Source organism: Manihot esculenta, chromosome 15, assembly GCF_001659605.2.
Source record: "Manihot esculenta cultivar AM560-2 chromosome 15, M.esculenta_v8, whole genome shotgun sequence".
Lineage (NCBI taxonomy): Eukaryota > Viridiplantae > Streptophyta > Magnoliopsida > Malpighiales > Euphorbiaceae > Manihot > Manihot esculenta.
The window spans coordinates 7,491,360-7,511,340 of NC_035175.2; the positions used below are offsets into that span (position 1 = coordinate 7,491,360).

General features: G+C 33.8%; 1 protein-coding gene across 2 annotated transcripts; it reads left to right on the plus strand.

The window, feature by feature from the left end:
* The first annotated feature begins 710 nt into the window (after positions 1-710).
* LOC110600866 (nuclear pore complex protein NUP160) lies at positions 711-18,456 on the plus strand. Of its 2 annotated transcripts, none has more exons than XM_021737770.2 (27): positions 711-1,028; positions 1,131-1,263; positions 1,341-1,602; positions 2,539-2,599; positions 3,283-3,440; positions 4,512-4,597; positions 5,727-5,831; positions 5,927-6,024; positions 7,170-7,290; positions 8,223-8,405; positions 8,573-8,762; positions 8,862-9,430; positions 10,510-10,672; positions 11,091-11,368; positions 11,473-11,660; positions 12,049-12,125; positions 12,221-12,567; positions 13,008-13,076; positions 13,158-13,476; positions 13,963-14,091; positions 14,464-14,572; positions 14,673-14,744; positions 14,885-15,020; positions 15,495-15,602; positions 15,988-16,128; positions 17,075-17,248; positions 17,745-18,456. In XM_021737770.2, exons 1-27 carry the CDS (start codon positions 832-834, stop codon positions 17,787-17,789), a joined length of 4,518 nt encoding a protein of 1,505 aa, XP_021593462.1. In that variant the 5' UTR covers positions 711-831; the 3' UTR covers positions 17,790-18,456. The 2 variants fall into 2 exon arrangements, with proteins under 2 accessions (XP_021593462.1, XP_043806897.1); XM_043950962.1 differs by having other exon boundaries at positions 13,966-14,091.
* The last annotated feature ends 1,525 nt before the right edge of the window (positions 18,457-19,981 follow it).

Consider the following 19,981-nt stretch of genomic DNA (forward strand, 5'->3'; position numbering starts at 1 on the left):
TTTAATTAAAGACCTTTTTATTTTAAAAATAGAGAAGTCTGTAGTATCACTGTCAGAGATAATTTAGTTCGCATGAGAAAGCACTTCAAAAAAATAAGTCTTTTTCTAAATAGCTAAAGAGTGAAAAAAAAAATTTAAATCAGTAAAATTAGATATATAGATTTTTTTTCAATTTTTAAATTATTTTTTTAATTGGATTCGTGGAGGTTAAATTTAAAATTTAATATAAAAAATATGCGAGACCTGAAAACAAAGCTGATTGGCGTTATAAATTTAATATTATATATTATTAAATTTATAAAAAAAATTAGTACTTAATTTTTTATAATATAAAAAATTTATTAGTTACTTTCTATTTTAAAAAATATATTAAAAAATTTATAATATTTTAAAGAGTACATTAATTAATTTTTATATAATATTTAATATTTAATATTTAATTATTTAATTTTTATAATTTTAAAAGATTTATTAATTAATTTTTTATATTTTTAAAAAATTTAATTATTTAATCTGTCCGTATTAAAGATATTTAAAAATTTTAATAATATTTAATTAATAATTTTTAAAAATATTGAAATATTTTAATAATAAGAAAATTTCGGAGTATATATTAACAACCATTTAGCTGGCGGTAGAAGCACTCGTTAATAGCTTAAAATACAGTAATTTATTTTTTAAATTTTAATAATGTTTAGAACAAATTTTAAATGGCCATTCCATTGGAGGCGCGGGTCTGGCAGTGACAGTTTAAACCCCCTTTTGTGCTGTGCTAGGGTTTAAGCAAATCAGCTTCAGAACTAATCCGAACAGAAGTGAGAGCAAATAAATATGGCCGGTAGGCCGACATTGGCCGGGATGGAAGTTCCGATTTTCGGCAGCGATTCCGTCAAATGGGTCGAGCTCTCCGTCGCCGCCGATGGTGATTCTTCCACCGGGTACGCCACTGCATCAGCACCTTTGGCCCCGCTCACTGATGATTGCGCCTCCTGCTCCGTAATTGGAGATCCTCCTCTTTATGTTATTTGGTACGTCAGTTTTCTTTTTTCTATCCAATTCAATATCCACTAGGAGCAACCAATTGAAACTTCAATCGACTAATATATAATGCCCATTCTTAATTGCAATAGGAGGATTAACAAGAACCTTCCTCGAGCTATTGAATTACTTGAGCTCTCTGCTAATAAAGAATTTCCCAGAATTGGGCTCCGTATCACCTTCTCGGATGCTCTCTGCCCTTTTGCTTATATTTGCAGCAACGAGGTCTGCCCTTGTATATTATTCTTTATTTTGTTTTAGAAATTTTGGACACCAAGTATTTACTTGTAGTGGAACTGCAGATAGGTTCGCCTGCAAATCCCTTCTTGCTATATGCATTGACAATCTCAGGGGTTGCTTATGTTTTCAAGCTAAGGAATTTTTCTGGTTACACATCCAGCTCGGCTTTTCCGGCAAATGAGGTTATAGTGTGTAATTTACAGAGATATTTAAATAATGTAACAATAACTAGTGTAGCAGCAACTTCTGGATGCCTTGTGGTAGGAAAAAGTGATGGGTCTGTTGCTTGTTTCCAACTTGGCTTGCTCGAACAAACAGCTCCAGGTATGTTGCTCATTGTGTAAATGTTCATTTTTTTTATCCTGCTGTCCTATGGTTTCTACTTTTCTTTTTATTCTTCCTCCTTTTACATTTCTTTAATTTAAATGCAAGTATATACTTATTGAGGATGTTCATTGGCTGTGACATGGAAAGATGCATAACTTAGTGTGGGCTCTGTAAAATAAGTTCATATAACTAAAGTAACATCAGTATTTCTTTTCATTTGGGCAATTAGTTTGCTGCTGCCTTGTCTTTTGGTTTTCCTGGTGTAGGGATGGCAAATATCTAAGTAATGGATGAAGAGAAATGCTAGCATTTTGAGAATCAGGCTTTTTTGTGGGATAATATGGTTTTCTTCACCTGTTTTGGGCCTTATGATATGGTGTCTTTCCAAATTATGTCATTTAAAGTATTATTCAACTTGAATGGAGGGCACCATTTGTTTAGTTGATGCTTTTGATGTTCCTTTTAATGTTTATTTTTACTTTTTGCTTATGGAAGATATCTTATGATACATTTTGTATTCCCACTTCATTAGTCAATGAATTTTCTTTTATTATAAACATACCACAAAGGTAGACTTATAGTTATTTTTTTTAATTGATTAAGAAAATGTCGTTAAAGCAACAAATTCTATGTTATCTTTCCTAATACACCCTCCATTATTGTTTCATTATTGAATTATTCTTGAAACTAATAAATTTTATTTTTCCATTGCATATGAAATAGGAGTATGATAGGAATCCAATAAATAAATTATAGGAAAGTGGCCTATGATTTGGGATGAAGGGGCAAGCAAACCTAATTTTTATGGGACATTGGGAGTACCTATTTAGCTCTTTGACAATGGAATATGGGACTCCATCATGTTTTGCTTCTGCCTGTATACAAGGATATTTTGACTTCATGTGTGTAATACTTTTCTTTTTTTGCTCTTAGATTTTGTCTACGAGCTGCGGTATGATTTGGGCATCAGTCGTTTGTGGGGATTTGTCTCAAGGTGCTCATATTTTTTGTAGACTGTTCAGTTTTATGAGAAAGTTTTTACATTGTGCAACCTTCCATTCTCTCCTATAGGTTGTTCTTTAATATGCAACACATGGCTCTAAAATAACTTAAAGGACAACCTTTTAAAGTGTTCTGAACCAACTAATTTGCATATATTTCTGAAATGAAATCTGGTATCTCATTGTATATTACTTGTTAGTTGCTTTTTTTTTTAATTATTATCTCTTATCCTATTTTCAAATAGAGGTTGTAGTTGTGGTTGTGCATTGCTGAATGGCAGTTTTTGAGAATTGGAAATTGCATCAAATTGGTTGATTTGCAAAATTTGGTAAATGCAGATAAATAAATGAATGCAGTGCAGAAAAGTGCACAATACTAAAGATTTTTTAGTCATAGCTTTTAAATATTTTTGTTAGTAAAAATACAAGTAAAAAAAAAGCAATTTATTGGAATTTATACCTTTTATATAAGCAAAAGGAGATTCCAGATTCTGTAACAATTTTTCAAAAATATATGCATATAGGTGCAGTAATATTCAATTTGAATTTTGCTAAGCAAATCTGTTACACCTATATTTTGCAGGGTTCATGTAATTGGAACTAATAATACCTCTGTTATTATTTATTTTATTTTTTATATTCCAATGTGGTTTAAATTTCATAACGTGCGATGCAGGGGTAGGATGTTGGGTTCTATGCAGGATCTGGTCATACAGCGATTGCATGGGTTAAAGCTTTTGTTTGGTCTCCATTCTGATGGAACTTTGCAAGTATGGGATTTGTCATATCGTGCCAAGCTCTTAAGTCACACTATGAGCATTCCAAATTCAGAAGGCAATACCTATCACTTACTTTTTGTAGTTTTTACAATCTGTACTGATATTTAGTTATTTTTTAATTTAATAAGAAGCCTAGTTTCTAATTAATTTGTCATAATATGTTTTCAAAGTTTGAACTAAATGGTCTTGGTAGCGTAATACAACACACTATCAATAGGCTTTGGAATTGGAAGTGATCCTTAGAGAATATGGAATTATGTTTTGAGAGACAGATTGAGAATGGGGTAGTTTCTGATATTGGTACCTAATCAATTGTAAGAGGATTAAAAAGCATGGGTAGACCAATCTAAGACTGTGCATCTCTCTCTGACAATTTAGTTAAGGTTTTACTTTGTGCTCCGAAACTTTGAACTTTCATCACTCTATGCTGTTCCTGAATATAATTCATATTTACGGGTGAACTCTGAAGTAAGTTGCATGAATTTTAGTAAAAGGACTACGAAGCAATTAGTAAAATGTTGAAATTTTCAAAAGATGACTAATCTGTGCAAAATTGCCATGACTCTTGTTTGTATCTACATAGTGCTGCAAACTCTGTGAATTTCTAGAAATTGGTGTTCAGATGAAAATGCAGTGAGCACTTGATTTTGGGGGGTGAGGTGGGGAAGAATTGTTCACTTAAAAATGGACTGGAAAATTTTGGATTTTTTGGAGGGATAGGAATTTGGGGAATGGGAGGATTAGCAAAAAGATAGCTATTGTTATATGATTCTCTGAATTTTTGGTTTCTTAGGTATATTGCTTTCCGCTTTATGAATAGGTGAGCTCTCAACTGTCTTGTCCTTTTTCTTTTTCCTTTTGGGTTTTTAAATAATTTTCATTTTTTAAAGTGGTTCGTATCCTGCTCCTGGCCTTTATTCCAATTTTATTCTCCAGGTTGATTAAAAAACCTGGGACGGAAAATAATGGATGGAACAATGCCACTTGCTTAATTTTATATAGGGAATGTGTATGTGATTAGTCCTACTATAGTGTATACAAGTATTTGTTCCTTGAAAGATGGGGAACTTAGATTTGTGTTTGTAATGTAATATATTTTATTTTTCTTTCTACGTTTTACTTTCAGGTGCAACATTTCTAAGATTATGGGTGGGTGAAGCTACTGAGGATTCAAGCTTGATTCCCTTGGCCATGTTATATAGAAGTACTATGGTATCTATCTCTGAGCTAAGTTATGATGCTTGAATAGTTTTATAAAGCACAAAGTATGTCATGGCTTTTATTTGACCTTTTCAGCTGTTCTGTTATGTTTCATATATGATTGGCTTCTTAATTGCTGATGTTTTTCCTCTTGGGGGTGGGGGATTCTCTTGTCAAGTGTAAGTTTCTTTGGCTGAGCTTTAGATCAAGAGAACAATGACGCATTGCATTTGCATATGCTCAGCAATAAAAGGAATGGTGACTACAAAGCATCCCACATAACCCCACTTTGCAGATATTAAGTCTCTGAAAATTTATGCATTTAACAATTAATACCCTGTTCCTAAAACTTCAATGGCTCAATTAGACTCTAATAAACTTTAATCTGAATCTAGTTTGTGTTGATTATGCGGATCATTTTCCTCCATTTCACTTGTTTCATACTTTGAAGTTACATTTGTAAAGAGTCAATGCTAAGTCCTTCATCGGAACTGCTTTTCCTGCATCTTCCTAGTTTACCTCTCATCTTCATCACTTCTCCAATTTTGTTATAGTCTTCCATACTGGTGCATCTGGTGGTCCCTGCTGGAAATTGCTAACTATCTCAAATTCTCAATTGGTCCTATGCCAGATGTTTAACATCTAGGAGGATTCCAAATTTTGAGGAGACAGCATTTGGTATTAATCAAATTTAATTGTGATTTCAAATTCTATAATTTTTGGATAAAAGGTGGAATTATTAACTAGTAATAAGAAGAGAAGGAACAATCAACAGTCATGTTGGATATAAGTTCCTACAGAAAGACATCTATAGAGAAGCAGAAAAACAAATTTGTGGCTTGATAACTAGGGATGCAATAGTTGGCTCGTAATATTATGTGCATTTGTCTCATCCAGATATCTCGGTCGCCAAAAACATCTGAATCTATAAACTTTGTGCTCCTTTTCCCCTCCTAGTATAGTCATGTATTGGACTATGTTAGGATGGAATAAGAGCAGTAGTACTGAGTAGCATTGAATGTGATATTTCTATGTCATTTCAATTACCTGTTAGTAATTGGTTAAAATACTGTTTCTTTTTTCTTGTTTTAGTTCCATCTTTTGTGGTAGTACTGATTAATTTCTTGGCCTTAACATGAAGGATGTTAGCATGGAGATGATCCACGTCTGCAAGCTTCGGTTTAGTTTGGGGGACAAAATCAGTTTGTCAGTAGTGCCTCCAGTGCAAAATATTCAGTTGGAGGAGGTTACTGCTTGCTTTTCTTATTGTTTTTGTGCTTTATTTTACTCGAGGTAAAAATTGATGAATTGCTAGTACTCTGCTAATGCTCTGATTTTCAGGGGGAATGCATTGATGTCAAACTTACTTTGGAGAAAATATGGATATTGAGGGATAATGGAGTAATGATACATAATTCATTGCGTACAGATAGCAATGTGTAAGTTAATGATTCAACTAGTTTTTATTATATTATTGAAGCGTAATCTCTTATTTTTCATGCTATTTGTCATACTGAAACCCATTCTCCTTGTAATTTGGTCATCTAAATCACTTTAAGTATTATAATTACTATGCAACCTGGTTCTCTTATTGTTCCATGATGGAAGTTTAAGCCCTTTGATGCTTGTGACACAAAGAGAGTAATGATAGGCAAAGGAGGAGGAGAGAGAGGGGCTGCTTAGGCGGTTCTTGAAAAAAGGTAGCAAAAAAAAAGGTTATCTAAAGTTGGATCATCTCTTGTATAAAAGAGAAGAGGATGCAAAAACGGCGATTTGTGTGTGTACCTTGAAAGAGGGAGGCAGCACCATATGAATTTCCAGATCTTTCTTACTTTTCCTCCGTGCTTTTTTAAAATTTTTTTTATGTTTAGCCTGCGGAAAAGTTCCAGGGAGTGGGATTGCACGAGCTACTGATGGAGAGTGGAAACAGACAATGTGTTTTTCATTTTTTTTTTCTTTTTGGTTTAGAATTTCCTTTTGAAACCCTAATGTATGATTGCAGTAATCCTTTTTTAGAAGCTTAATGCATAGTGGGCTTTCATGTAGGCTTGTTTTTGGATTGTCACTTTTAGCCCTACATATAAATGAAAAGCTATAATGTTGAGCATAACAGTTCAAATATTCTCTTTTTTTTTTTGACCATCAGCTATTACTATCAGTTCTTTGTATAAACTTTTTATTTATTTATTTATTTTTTGGACCATCAATCATTGCTATCAGTTCTTTTTGTAACCTTTAGTTTACCAATTTAGGATGTCAACTAATTCATATAAAAAAAATTAATTTTTATAAAAAATAAATTACCTTTGATTTTTTCCCTACTATAAAATTGTTATGTCTACAAGATTATTTTGACATTTAGTTAAATTTTTAGTTTAATGTTGATTTTGCCTTTTTTTTCTCCCTAATTTTAAGGGAAAAAGCCTCAAGGTAGTCTGATTTGGTTTGATCCATGACAATTAAAATCTATAATGACACGAACACAATGCTGACTTGGTGAAATGATAGTTAAAGCTTAACCCCCCCCTCCACCCCTATTTGTGTGTGTGTGTGTGTAAGCTGAAATTAAAATTTTCCATGTCAGGGAAGAAGGCCGCTGCTATGCTTTGCAGGAAGAATTTGTTGCTGAACAACTCTTTCAAAGTTCTGAACTTTCTTCGGATGATCTTCTTTGGATTATCCATTCAATATTCTCACACACAAAGGTGATGTCCCTATTTGTTTTAGAATTCTGTTTATAAGGCTTTTGTGATGAAGTCATGTATCAGGACTTGGGTGTTCTGTTGTACTACTACTGGTATTGTAGATGCTGTAGTGCCCCAGCTCCAGTCTGTGGAGCTACAAATTAACTTTCTAAAGGGGGAAAAAGAGTTTTAGTGAGTTGTGTTCTCTTTTTAAGACGTGCCTAATATTAGAATATTTGTTAGTTCTCCATAAAAAAAATGAAAAGGCATTCTTTCTTTTTCTGTGTACTTCTTTTATCCTGTAGAGCCTATCACGGTTATTTGGGATATCAAAGTTTTAGAATATAACGTTCATCCAAATATTTGAGATAGAAAGTCCTCTAAAACCTTTATTCAGCTCCAGGAAAGGAACTACTGGGGATAAATGAAACCACTGTTGATATTTATCTGTAAATGAAGGATTCTGTTTAAATTTTTTAATGCTTTGGAATGTGCAAAATTTTAGGTAAGCTTTTTTCATAATTGGTAGACCATAGATGAAATTTTTATGTACCTTGTGTACTTTAGGTTTGTGCTCTCTAGGCACAATTATTTATTCAGTAGTAAAATACTTTATTTACTTGCAGAAGAAAAAAAAATCTTCATTTGAATATAGCTATTTATTCTGAATTGTGCAGACTCTTCTTGCTTGGCTTTCCCTTTTTTTTCTTTTTTTATTTTGTGCAAACTGGTAAGTTTAAAATATTTCATTTGCTCTTATTGCCATAATCATGGTCCATGTGTAAGTGCTTCTGAATTAAATTGTCATTGTATGTATTTTGTCTGACCTGTCTTTTGCAAGTGCATTTATGAGTGTCCTTAGCTTATGCTGCTTTTGGTGTTGTGTAACTGGTGTGTAATGCGTTCTTGTCTATTTGTTGCTTACATTGTTTTCTTGGCTGAAATTTTCACAGGATCATGTGGCGCCGTTTATCTCTTCTATATTTTTACGAAGGTTGCTTCACCCTGGGGTTCATCACAGTACTATTTTGCGTGCAACATTTATGGATTACAACAAGCACTGGACGGACACTGAATTCCAGTCCTTGACTGTTGGTGGATTGAAGAAAGAAATTCAATCCCTAATTGACCATGAGGTTTTTCTTTTCTTTTTCTCTAGTCATGATTTCAGTTATTTCTTAAATCTATGGTGCATGTATGCTTGTGGGGGCGAGTTTCTGTTTAATCTTTGTCCTCTTTCTTTGGCAATAGGAGAATTCTGAAAGTTGTAAGCAAGACTGATATTCTGTATATTTCTGGTCAGGGTTTTAGTGAAAGTCCAATGTCAGTATTTTGTTCCTGGAAGCATTTCTGCACACGCTACTTCCATAATTGGTGCAAGCACAATTCACCTTGTGGCTTTTTAGTTCAGTCTTCTGCAGTTATTGGTTTGGTCAGAAATAATTCAATAACTTTATTTCGTGATATGGAAAAAATTGAAGTGCTTATTGATGGTATGATCGAGATACAATTATTTGAAGTATTAAAATATTTTTCAATTCTTGAGCATCTCTTTTTACGGTTTCTCTCTTGCATGTTTGCTATTTTAATAGGTTCTTCTGATGAACTTCTTGATCATAGCTTCGGATTGGATATATGTGATGATGATTCTGAACGTGAGATTCTTGTGGATGTGCTCAGATGCATTATTAGTTTGAACCAACAATTGGGAAAAACAGCTTCTGCTATATTTTATGAATCACTTGTTGGCACATCAGTTATCTCATCTGAAGAAATTGTTCCTCGCTTACTAAAAATTCTGGAAACTGGATACAGTTCATTGGTTTCATCAGTGCATGTATCAGATCTTGGAGGTGATTTTGCTTTGGAGAAGGAACTGGCAGATCACAGGAATCTGAGGAAATTCTCTGTTAATTTATTATTTTCTCTTCATGCTTTGTCCAGAAAAACTGATTCATGGGGCAAAATTTTGGATGTCATTGAAACCTATCTACAATTTCTTGTACCCCAGAAGGTCATGCAAAAATTGGATGCTGGAATGTCTCTTCATATTAGTGCTTCAATTTTGGTCCAAGCTGCTTCTCCAATTGCAAAATCAATGTTTGACTCTGCATTTGACATTCTTCTATTTGTGAGCTATCTTCTCAATGTTAGTGGACAGGTCAGCTTTTTCCGTCCTTTTATGACCTTTAGTTGTATTTTGAGTTTTGATGGAAATTCTTTGATTCTTTTTCTTCTTCTTTGTCTTCTTTCTCCCCCCAACCTCCTTTTTCTTTCTGTTCTTGTTCTCATTTGTGGTGCATACAAGGCGAATGAGAGTGTTCTATGCCTTAAAAATTGATATTTTTGCATGATTCAAAAGTGAAGTGTGGAACTGTTGCCAATGGGCCTTTTGTGCCAGCAAATTTTCACTCATTTATAAATTTTAATTTAATGATTAGGAGACATGGATCTTACTTCATTCATTGATATCCTTAGTGTAGTTTGCTGTTGATTTATGGTAGTTTTGATTTTCAATATTTCTGTGGTCTTTACTTGTAAGTCATCACATACCTGTCCGTGTTTGTTTCCTTGCCTACAACCAGCTTTTGTAGTTATTCCTTTAGTGACTAGGAAACTGGACAGTGTTAGACAAAAAGTACTGACTTTATCAGGAACTTTAATCTGTATTAGGATAGCTGGCATTATCTTCTGAGTCCTGATTTCTATGTTCTGTGCATATGGGAAGTAAATTTCAGATATAATCTATTTCCAGATAGCTTTATTTTTCTGGTTCATTTGGAATTTTTTGGGTTGTTTTTTAGCAGAACTACCTGCATAATTCAAGGAACTTGAAAGGGGGAAGGAAGCAAAAATTAGTATTGTCATGTTGTGTGATATTGAAGAAAGTTGTATTTTGCTAGGCTAGGGTTTCATATTTGGAGTGATAACTGATAACCCTAACTGTAGGTTGCTAAATTGGATATTGTGTTACATTGCAAAATATGCACATTCATCAGGCCCCTATATTTATTTAGTTTTGTTTTGAATTTTTGGTTTAAAACACACCGACATTCTCAATTTTCAGTTTTCCTTCTAGTGCTTATGACCATAGAAATACTAATTGTATAATACACGACTCAATCACATAGTTTTCTTGATCCTTTGTAACGCTATATGGTCATGCATGGGCGATTATGAACATTGCTGAGATGATTTATTGAATTTGAGTGTTAAATCTTATTGCACTTCTCCATGCAGATAAATATGTCACCTGACAATGTATCCAGAATACAACTGGAATTTGTTCCAATGATTCAGGACATTGTTTTTGAGTGGCTGATAATTCATTTCTTTTGCACCACACCATCTGAATCTCCTGCAATTGAAGATTTCAGTTCCCAGCTCTCATCATTGCAAATTGGTAGGTTGGTGGGGTAATATTCTACCAAATGTTATACTGCAGTTAAAATCCCATTTTATGCATTCCAAATCAAATACAAAATTGCTATTGCCAGTCTGTTTTCGTTTTTGCTAAAGGACAGGGATATAGCATCAATAGTTCTTTAATTATGCGTCAGTTATTAGTTTATTAAAATGGCCATATGACTAAAAATTAATCAGTCTTGGTTGTAAAACCTGAACTACATGGCTACAGTAACTTTTTAGCAGAAATATTTGAGCCATTGTTTTTGCCTTTTCTCATCCTCCATTTTTTCCCATTCCAACAATACAAGTACTATGTTTATTACTATAATGCTCGTTTGTCTTTTGGAGTTATTAATTGACATTGTATATTTGTATTAGCTAAACAATTTTTCTTTTTCTTTTCCCTAAATCAGATGGCAGCACTGATAAAAGATCATGGAATGAGCGACTGGGCAAGTGTGATTTTCCATTGGCTTTTATACTTATGCTAACTAGTCAAATTTCTTTTGGAGACCCAAATCACTCTTCTTCACGTCATCTCCCAAATCCACAAGACATTGTTGGTTCAGTGCGGGAATTTACAAGCTGGATTATTTGGGGCAAATCTGGGGAAGAATCTCATTCATTCTTAAAACGCTCAACTGAAATTGCATTGATCCTCCTTAGGCATAGCCAGTATGATGCTGTCGAGGTATTTATGTGCAACCATTACCTTCTATGAGTCATTTCCATTAACTTTTGAGGGAATCAGCTGAAATTGTTTCCCACTTATTTTCTTGTTTTTTTCTTTTTCAGTACCTTCTAACTATTGTGGAGGCCAATTCACAAAGGGAGAAAATATTTAGAAGTATTCAAGATACTAGTGGTGATTGGTGTTTACTTCAACATCTTTTGGGATGTTGCCTCCTTGCTCAGGCACGATATGGATTCCATGGAATGTTGAAAGAGAAAAAAGTTTGTGAAGCTATTCGTTGCTTTTTCAGGTTTCTACTAATCTAAACCTAATTTCAATTCAGACGAGTGTCTGAACTGGCTTTGCCACCTGTTCCACTTTTTATATTGACATCAGTTGGCGTTTTGCTCTTTTGGGAAAACTCTGAAGTGCAGAGAAGTAGAACTAGTGAATTATTAAGATATGCCTGGATGGTAGTGAATGCAATTATTTTACCAGCTTCCCAAAATGTAAATTATTGTGTATATGGATCTCTGGTCACTTGTGTTGTTTTCCATTTCTTTTGTGTTTATTAGATTCTATGCCTTTTAGCCGTGTTAATTAGTGACTGATTATCCAATTCATCCTCTAGATTGTTGAATCTATGCATTTGCTTGTGTTATATGAGGCTTACTAGTTGTTGTCATTGTGCTATTCAGAGCTTCATCTGGGCAAGGAGCTTCTCAAGCTTTGCAGGATTTGTCTCATGATGCAGGATTGCCATATCTTGGTTTTGGTGAATTTTTGGGTGTAAAAATCCTAATTTCTTTTAGAATATATAGCCAAACGATGGCTTTACTTATTCGCTTTTTCTGTTTAATTTTGTTACAGATGGTTGTGTAGCATCAGCTGAATGGAAGCTTCATTATTATCAATGGGCAATGCAGATATTTGAGCAATATGGCATTAGTGAAGGTGCTTGCCAGTTTGCATTAGCTGCACTTGAGCAAGTAGATGAAGCTCTTAGTCAGAAAGATGATTCTGGTGGGAGAGACATACTCAGTGAATCAGCCACTATCATCAAAGGACGACTTTGGGCGAACGTCTTCAAGTTTACTTTAGATCTTAATCATTTATATGATTCATATTGTGCCATACTTTCTAATCCAGATGAGGAGAGCAAGTATATCTGCTTGAGGCGTTTCATAATAGTTCTCTATGAGCGTGGAGGGATGAAGGTTTTTGCTACATCATTTAGATTCTTCTTTGTTGTTCAATCTGAAGTTCTTGCTTAATTGTCTGCCTTTAGAAACCGGGAAATAAGCATAGCATTCAACGTCATCTTTAACAGCAGTTTGGAAGTATTGACCCTGATTGTTCAGTCCTAAGGTGTCAAAGTTATTTCTGTGAACATTGTCATAATTTGCTACTTATCAAAGCCAGGCTGAAAGATTTTAGTTATCATTAAGTCATTTTACGTCTTTCATCTTTTAAAACTCTACTAGAGCTTGTGTGATTATATGCTATAATGTGAACTAACAACTCCAACAGCAGATAATAGGATTTGTGGTTTCTGGTGTGTAAAGAATATTCTGCATTTACTAGGCACCTGACGCTGCTAATTTCTGTCAACATTTTTACTTGTTTTGGAAACTTTACTCAATTGTGTACCCTGCAGGTACTTTGTGGTGGTCAAATTCCCTTCATAGGATTAGCAGAGAAGATTGAGCAAGAGCTTGCCTGGAAGGTATACTGAATTCTGTGGCCTTCTGTTCTCAGTACTTTCTTATGCAACAAAGTTTGAAATTTTTCTTGATTGAATATGTAGGCAGAGCGTTCAGATATCTTGACAAAGCCAAATCCATATAAGTTGCTCTATGCATTTGAAATGCATAGGCATAATTGGCGAAGGGCAGCAAGTTACATATACCAATACGCAGCTCGCTTGAGAGCTGAACTAATTCTTAAAGATCACCAACATGTATCACTTGTTCTGCAAGAGAGACTGAATGCACTTTCTGCCTCTATCAATGCGCTGAATCTTGTTCATCCTGCATATGCTTGGATTGATCCTCTGCATGAGGGAAATTCTCTTCAGAATGAGTGTTATCCTAGTAAAAAGGCCAAAAAAACAGTCGAAGAACAGTGTAAATATTACAACAAAAAGCTTCTGTTATTCGTTGATCCCTTCTTTTATATTTGCATCTCTAGCTCCCCCATTTGGAATAAAAACTTTCACCTGAATTCAATTCAACTGATTTTTTTTTCCAATTTTCTTGTTAATTCAATTCTTTTTAACTTAAAAAAATATTTTAGAAGATATTGATATCATGCATGATTTTATAAGAATTCATTTGAATTTTTTTCTTATATAATAAATCATTATGAACAAAGCCTAATAATTTTGATAACCCAGACTTGTTTTAATGTGCATACTTGGAAACAAACAGCTTTCATTGTGAAATTTGGAGTAATCAATATCAATCTCTCTCTCTCTCTATCTGCCCTTTTAACAAATAATGTTTTGCAGTATCATACTGTTTAGTTTATAGTGCATGAATGCATGCACGTGAATAAATACTTGCTGTACTGACTACTGATTGAGACAACTACACATTTTACTTGTGTTGCAGTAGTAGTCGGTGATGTTCAGCCTCAAAGGCTGCAGTTTCACATTGATATTGAGAAAATTGAAAATGAGTTTGTTCTAACTTCAGCGGAATATTTGTTATCATTAGCAAATGTGAAAAGGACATCCACTGGTAAATCCTTTTTCCTTTTCCTTTTAGTAATGAAGGTAATTTTCAATGTACCATTTCTTCATTGGTTAAACATCATGAACATTCTAATATTTTGGTCATTTTGAATACCGTATGAAATTTTCTGGGATGCTTTCACATTTTTTTAATTCTTTAGAATGACTTAATTTGGCAGTCTTAACCCAAAGGCCCAAATGGAAACTAAATTTTGCAACTTTGTTAAGGGACTTAAATTCTCTTTTAGAATGTTTAAATCATGATTTAATTTAATGAGAAGTCAGGGTGTTACTTTTGTTTTAAATTATTTTTATTGTTTTCTTCCTCTAAAAAATTCAAATGTTTCCTTTTTCTAATATGTTTTTATATTGTTTTCAGGAAAAGATGATGCTCCTTCAGATCTAGTTGCTCTTTTGATCCAAACAAACTTATATGATATGGCATTTACGGTTCTTTTAAAATTCTGGAAGGGCTCTGGTTTGAAAAGGTGTGGTGCTCATGCTTTTGTTTCATCATATAATTCAATTGTGCTTCTGAGTGATTGCTTTGGAATATTGTGAATATGACTTGGTCCTTTCTTTGCCTAGGGAATTAGAAAATGTTTTCTCAGCTATGTCATTGAAATGCTGTTCGAATAAAATAGTCTCCTCATCTGTGGGGTAAGATAAGTATTAGCTTTCTTGTTCTGTTGCACTTGCACACTTCTTCTGTTATTCTCCCTTTTTGTCTGAATTGCTTTAAACTTGGTAGTTATATCCTGTATGATATCAGTATTAACCATATGATTTGTGGCTTTCAGAAATGATTTGAGGACGCATGGTCTTTTATTAACATCCTCAACAGAAGATATGGTTGTTCATTGTTCACCTGATATAGGCCCTATGCAGCAGCAGTCTAGAGGGAATACCCAGTGGGAAACTCTTGAACTTTATCTTGTACATACCTTGCACTTTCTTTTCTTGCCTTTTTGCTTTTCTTATTCTTAGTTCTCAAATAGATCACTTTCTCCTTTATTTGAAATTGAAGCAACTCGAAAAGAAGTGCCATGATAGCAATTGGTGTTCTGGGATTTATAGCATATGAGTTTTTTGGATTTCTTTCTCAGTTTGCTAGCTGGTAGTGGATTGCTGCGTTAATAATCTGCCGCTACCTAGCAACTGCTGCCAATTTGAGCATGGTTACTAACAGAAGCTGGATATTTGTCCTCTTTCACTTCTTTTGATGCTCACTTCTTTCCCATATGTTTCTTGTTGATATGCTTTCTTCTCTACTAGGTTGCACCCCCAAGGTGTCTTCAGTATTCCTTTTCTCATTAGGGATGGAATCATAGAAGAAATATAACTTATACTGTGTACTTCCTTTATCTCCTTAACTAGCCTCTCTAGAGGAATAACATGTCTTTACTGCAGGAAAAATATAAAGCTTATCATGCTGGATTGCCAGTGACTGTTGCTGAAACACTTCTCCGTACAGATCCTCAGATCGAATTACCGTTGTGGCTAGTACATATGTTCAAGGTAATTTTTGTAGTGATAAATGGATATCTAAAGGTTCTTGTTTTCTCAGTATATAACATAGCAGCTTTTGGTTTGATTTTAAATTTTATATATATCAAGGGAACCATACAAATATCCACTGATATTTTGCAAATATAGAACTGACTATCTATTTTTACAAATTCCATATACTTTAATCTTTCTGTTAAATTTATATTTTCTATTTTAGCTTCATTAGTTCATTGGAACATCTTTTTAGGTTCTTGGGGTTTAAAAATGTTGCTTCACTAGAGCTTTTGTTTAATACATAGACAAATATGTGGCTTGTTACCATGTACATTTAGCATTGTCATGTCACAGGTATAAAGTCATGCTGAATGTTAATTGTGTTTTCATGGGTTGGCAGGAGTCTCGAAGGGATAGGATGTGGGGAATGACTGGCCAAGTATCAAATCCTGCATCTTTGTTCAGGCTATATGTTGATTACGGTCGATTTACAGAAGCTACAAATTTGTTACTTGAGTATATGGAAGCATTTGCATCAGTGGTAAGTGGCAACCTTTTCCATCCCACGAGCAGATTAACACTTCTAAGGACAGAAATATGGGTTGTCACACTGCTAGATTTGAAAAGGTGTTTGTTAGAGTTACTTCAATTTCAAATAGATGTTTGTTATGTGTTGTGTGGACATTGAGGCTGTTCTTCTCACTTCAGATGGGGTAGCTAATGGAACTCTTTTAGTGTTAGATTACTTAGAATCAAGTTACTTGAACTCTAAGATGAGAATGGACAATTGAAGCTTTCAAGAGCAAGTGTGCTTTCATACTGATAATAGCTGAAAGCAGACAATTGAAGCTTGCAAGACCAAGTGTTCTTTCATACTGATAATAGCTGAAAGCAATAGATAATATGGCCACCTTGCAGCTAGATAGTGAATGATTAAAGGGGTCAGGAATTTTGGCAAAGCTATTTGAACCGTGTTATGGTTTTCTGGAAAAGCAGTTGCAGTCAATTGTGCACTTCACTTGGGTTGGGCCGGGGGGGGGGGGTGTTTGTGGGTGGGTGGATTATAGTATTATCTCTAGCCGTTATTATGTCTAGTGAGTTCGACGGCTAAATCAAGTCTGGGATTAGCAAGTTGTGGGAGCTCTAGTAAAGGTTTTGGGTAAGCTACAACTTTAACTTGCATTTTTTTTTTTTCACTTTTCTCAGTCGTTTACTGTGACTGTAAAACCTGAGTACCTGGCCACGTTTTCATCAGGGGAATGCATTGATTGAATTGGACTAATATTTGAAGTTCATTTAGGTTAATGTTTAGCGGATGATTCAATAAAGTGTTCATATTGTGTTTGTTTTTGTACTATCCACCTTTTTTACCCTATATTTCCTCCTTGAGTGGCCAATATTTGCGTTCCTAGAAAGTAATGTCTCAACTCTTTGGAGGCACCTCTTAATCCAACCTGCTGGCTGTTTGCATTACCAATCTTCTGCAGAGACCATCAGACCTGATACATCGGAAAAGGCCATTTGCAGCATGGTTCCCATACTCAACAATAGAGCGCCTTTGGTGCCAACTTGATGAATTAATCAATTTGGGCCACATGGTTGATCAATGTGATAAGCTTAAGAAGCTATTGCATGGAGCTTTGCTAAACCACCTGAAGCTGGTAAGTAATGTTTTGGGTAGTGCAAGTCCTTGAGGTTTTCCTATAATCCATACTAAATTACAAAAATAATATACATTTTTTTAATTAATGCAACAATTGGCTTTTTGTAATTTTATTGTTCAGATTGCAATTTTTAAACATTTTTTAGAACAGTTACGGCTATCCTATCCTAGTTGGCTAATTTTACTTGCTAAACTAGAGATATCAATGTTGCACTTCTCATAGCAATACAGAATGGTAAATTTTGAAAAATATTTTCTTGAACTGTAAGTAAGGGTAAACCTCAGGTACTATAATATAGTTTACCCTACTATTTCTCTATTAGCAGCTTTCCTTGGATGTTTACGATTCAGTCAAACTGTCCAACTCTTTTTTGCATTATTCTCAGCTAAAGGTGGACCTCAATGATGGTTTATTATTTTTATTTTTATTTCACGGCTCCCTGTTAAGAAATTTTATGGAAATCTTAAAAGTTATGGTTTTTATGTGTTCTCAGCTAAAGGTGGACTCAGACGATGCAATTTCTTCTGCTGCCTGTTAAAAAAATGTTGTGGCAACCTTCAGAATTAATGGTGAAGCTGATGAAACTAATGAATGGGATCCTTAAACAGCTGATGATTCACTTTTATCAAATGCATGGCTTTGCATCAGTTACATGGAAATTTTTAGAGGAATGAAGCTTCAATTCCTGCTAAATCCCACATTAGTTGGATAGTGGGCAGCTTTTCTAGCTGAATATCCATACATTTCACATATTTGGGCACGGATCGTTGAAAAAGTAGTAAAAAGTGGTGGATTGCTCAATGATCAAAGGAAAGAAGACATAGATTTACCCGTATTCTGTAATGTTGTGCCAAACGTCTGCTAATCGTGCAGGCTTGAAATTGACTTGCAGAAACTTTATTGCGTTACTTGCTGTTGGCTTGAGTACAAGAGAGGAAGAGATTAGGTATAGACAAGCGTGTAGAACATTCAAGCAGTGCCCTTCTTCTCCCAAAGTGTTTATCTGTTGGTACACTCTCATCCCTTCCTCTTGTATATTGCATTGTGAAAACTCTTTCCTTTTTTTTTTTCATCATATGCTTGACTGAATTTGTAGCTCTTTAATTTTAATTACTTGGGGTCAATGTAGCTGGATCTTGATCCTAATTTACTTGGGATTATGCACAAATGGTTCCCCATTTCGCTTTTACTTGATAATTTTTTTACTGGGCTTTCTATTTGATTGATCTGTAATTGTTCTTCTTTCTACTTGAAGAAATTCTAACTGCAGCTAGAAGAAAGTAGTGCTTTTCATATTTCAAACTAGATGATCTGTGAAGTGATTTACTCTAAGACCAGGTTACTATTCTCTATCCATCATTTGAAAGTGGAAAAGCTTCAACTCATCATAAATAGTTGGAGACTTCAAATTTAATGGAATTGAGATTTTTTATTTTTTATTTTTGGGTTAATAATTAATTATTGCAGTTAAAGTTTCAATTGGCATTTTTAGCATATAACCCAAGATATTATTTAAATATTTTAAAATTAAAAATTGAGGGTTGAAACAAATGTTTTTAAAATGGGATCGCAGGTCGAATTGGTTTATTTCTGATTCAGTTGAGCTCAATAATATAATATGGTTATGAAATCATATTACATTTTTATTCTTCAGAAATTTAAAAATTAAAGGAAATAGATTTTAAAGTGAAAATTAAGATATTTCTAGTTTTATTAATAAATGATTTAAGTTAGAAGGCGGGTCGTCATACAATTTGTTTTGTCAATTACATAGAGTCGTATCTTATTAGTTTCGTGCCATTTGGCAAATAAAAATTTCAAAGATTGAATTTAAAATACAAATATTATTTGGCAAATTAACAAGAATTTAGATTTTAAATTTAAAACAAAGGTGAGTGTTCAATAAAAATAATTATTAGATTAAATAATTTAATACGAATTTCAAATAACATAATTACTATTATTGTTCCAAGTCCATACATTTTTAAATACTCAAATTTGATTCAAATCTTAATTTATGAATACTAAAATTAGTTTTGATAATTAAATTTTTATCTGATTTTGATTCCATATTGCCTTTTAGCGGGTTTAGGTATTCCTAATGACCCACGGCGGTTGTCTTTTGCTTTTGACTGTTGATAACGTATGAAAAAACAATGACGGTTAAAATGTAATTTGGAGGAGATGAATTAATATTTTCATCTAGCCGGATCAAGTCAAAGAAAAATAGATCTATAAGAGACTGATCTATAAAAAATTGAAGATCAAACCATTAGCATTCTTGATCTCTTCAATATTCGAAATGAACAGAGCATCTCTTCGATGTTCGTTCTGCACTCTAGAAGTAAATATATAGATCATCGATTTCAATAAAAGTCGTGCAGGTCAAATATGACCTAATGAAAGCAAGCTAATCGATCCACATACAATAGTCGGAATTCTTTAATCCACTTCAAACTAATGTATGTGTAAAAAGATTATCCAATCACCTAACATACTTATCAGAAAGTATGAGCTCTTAATGTATGTGCAAAAAGACTGTCCAATCACCTAATATACTTATCAGAAGGTATGAGCTCAATTGTCCGTCGCTTGATATATTTATTGCACCACGCTACCATCCAATTCGATAGGACATAAAGTAGAAATTTAAAATATAAATATTTTAAAATCCACCTCGCTAAGAGAGGCTAGATCAGAGAGAGACATATATCTCCTCGATCAGACTCC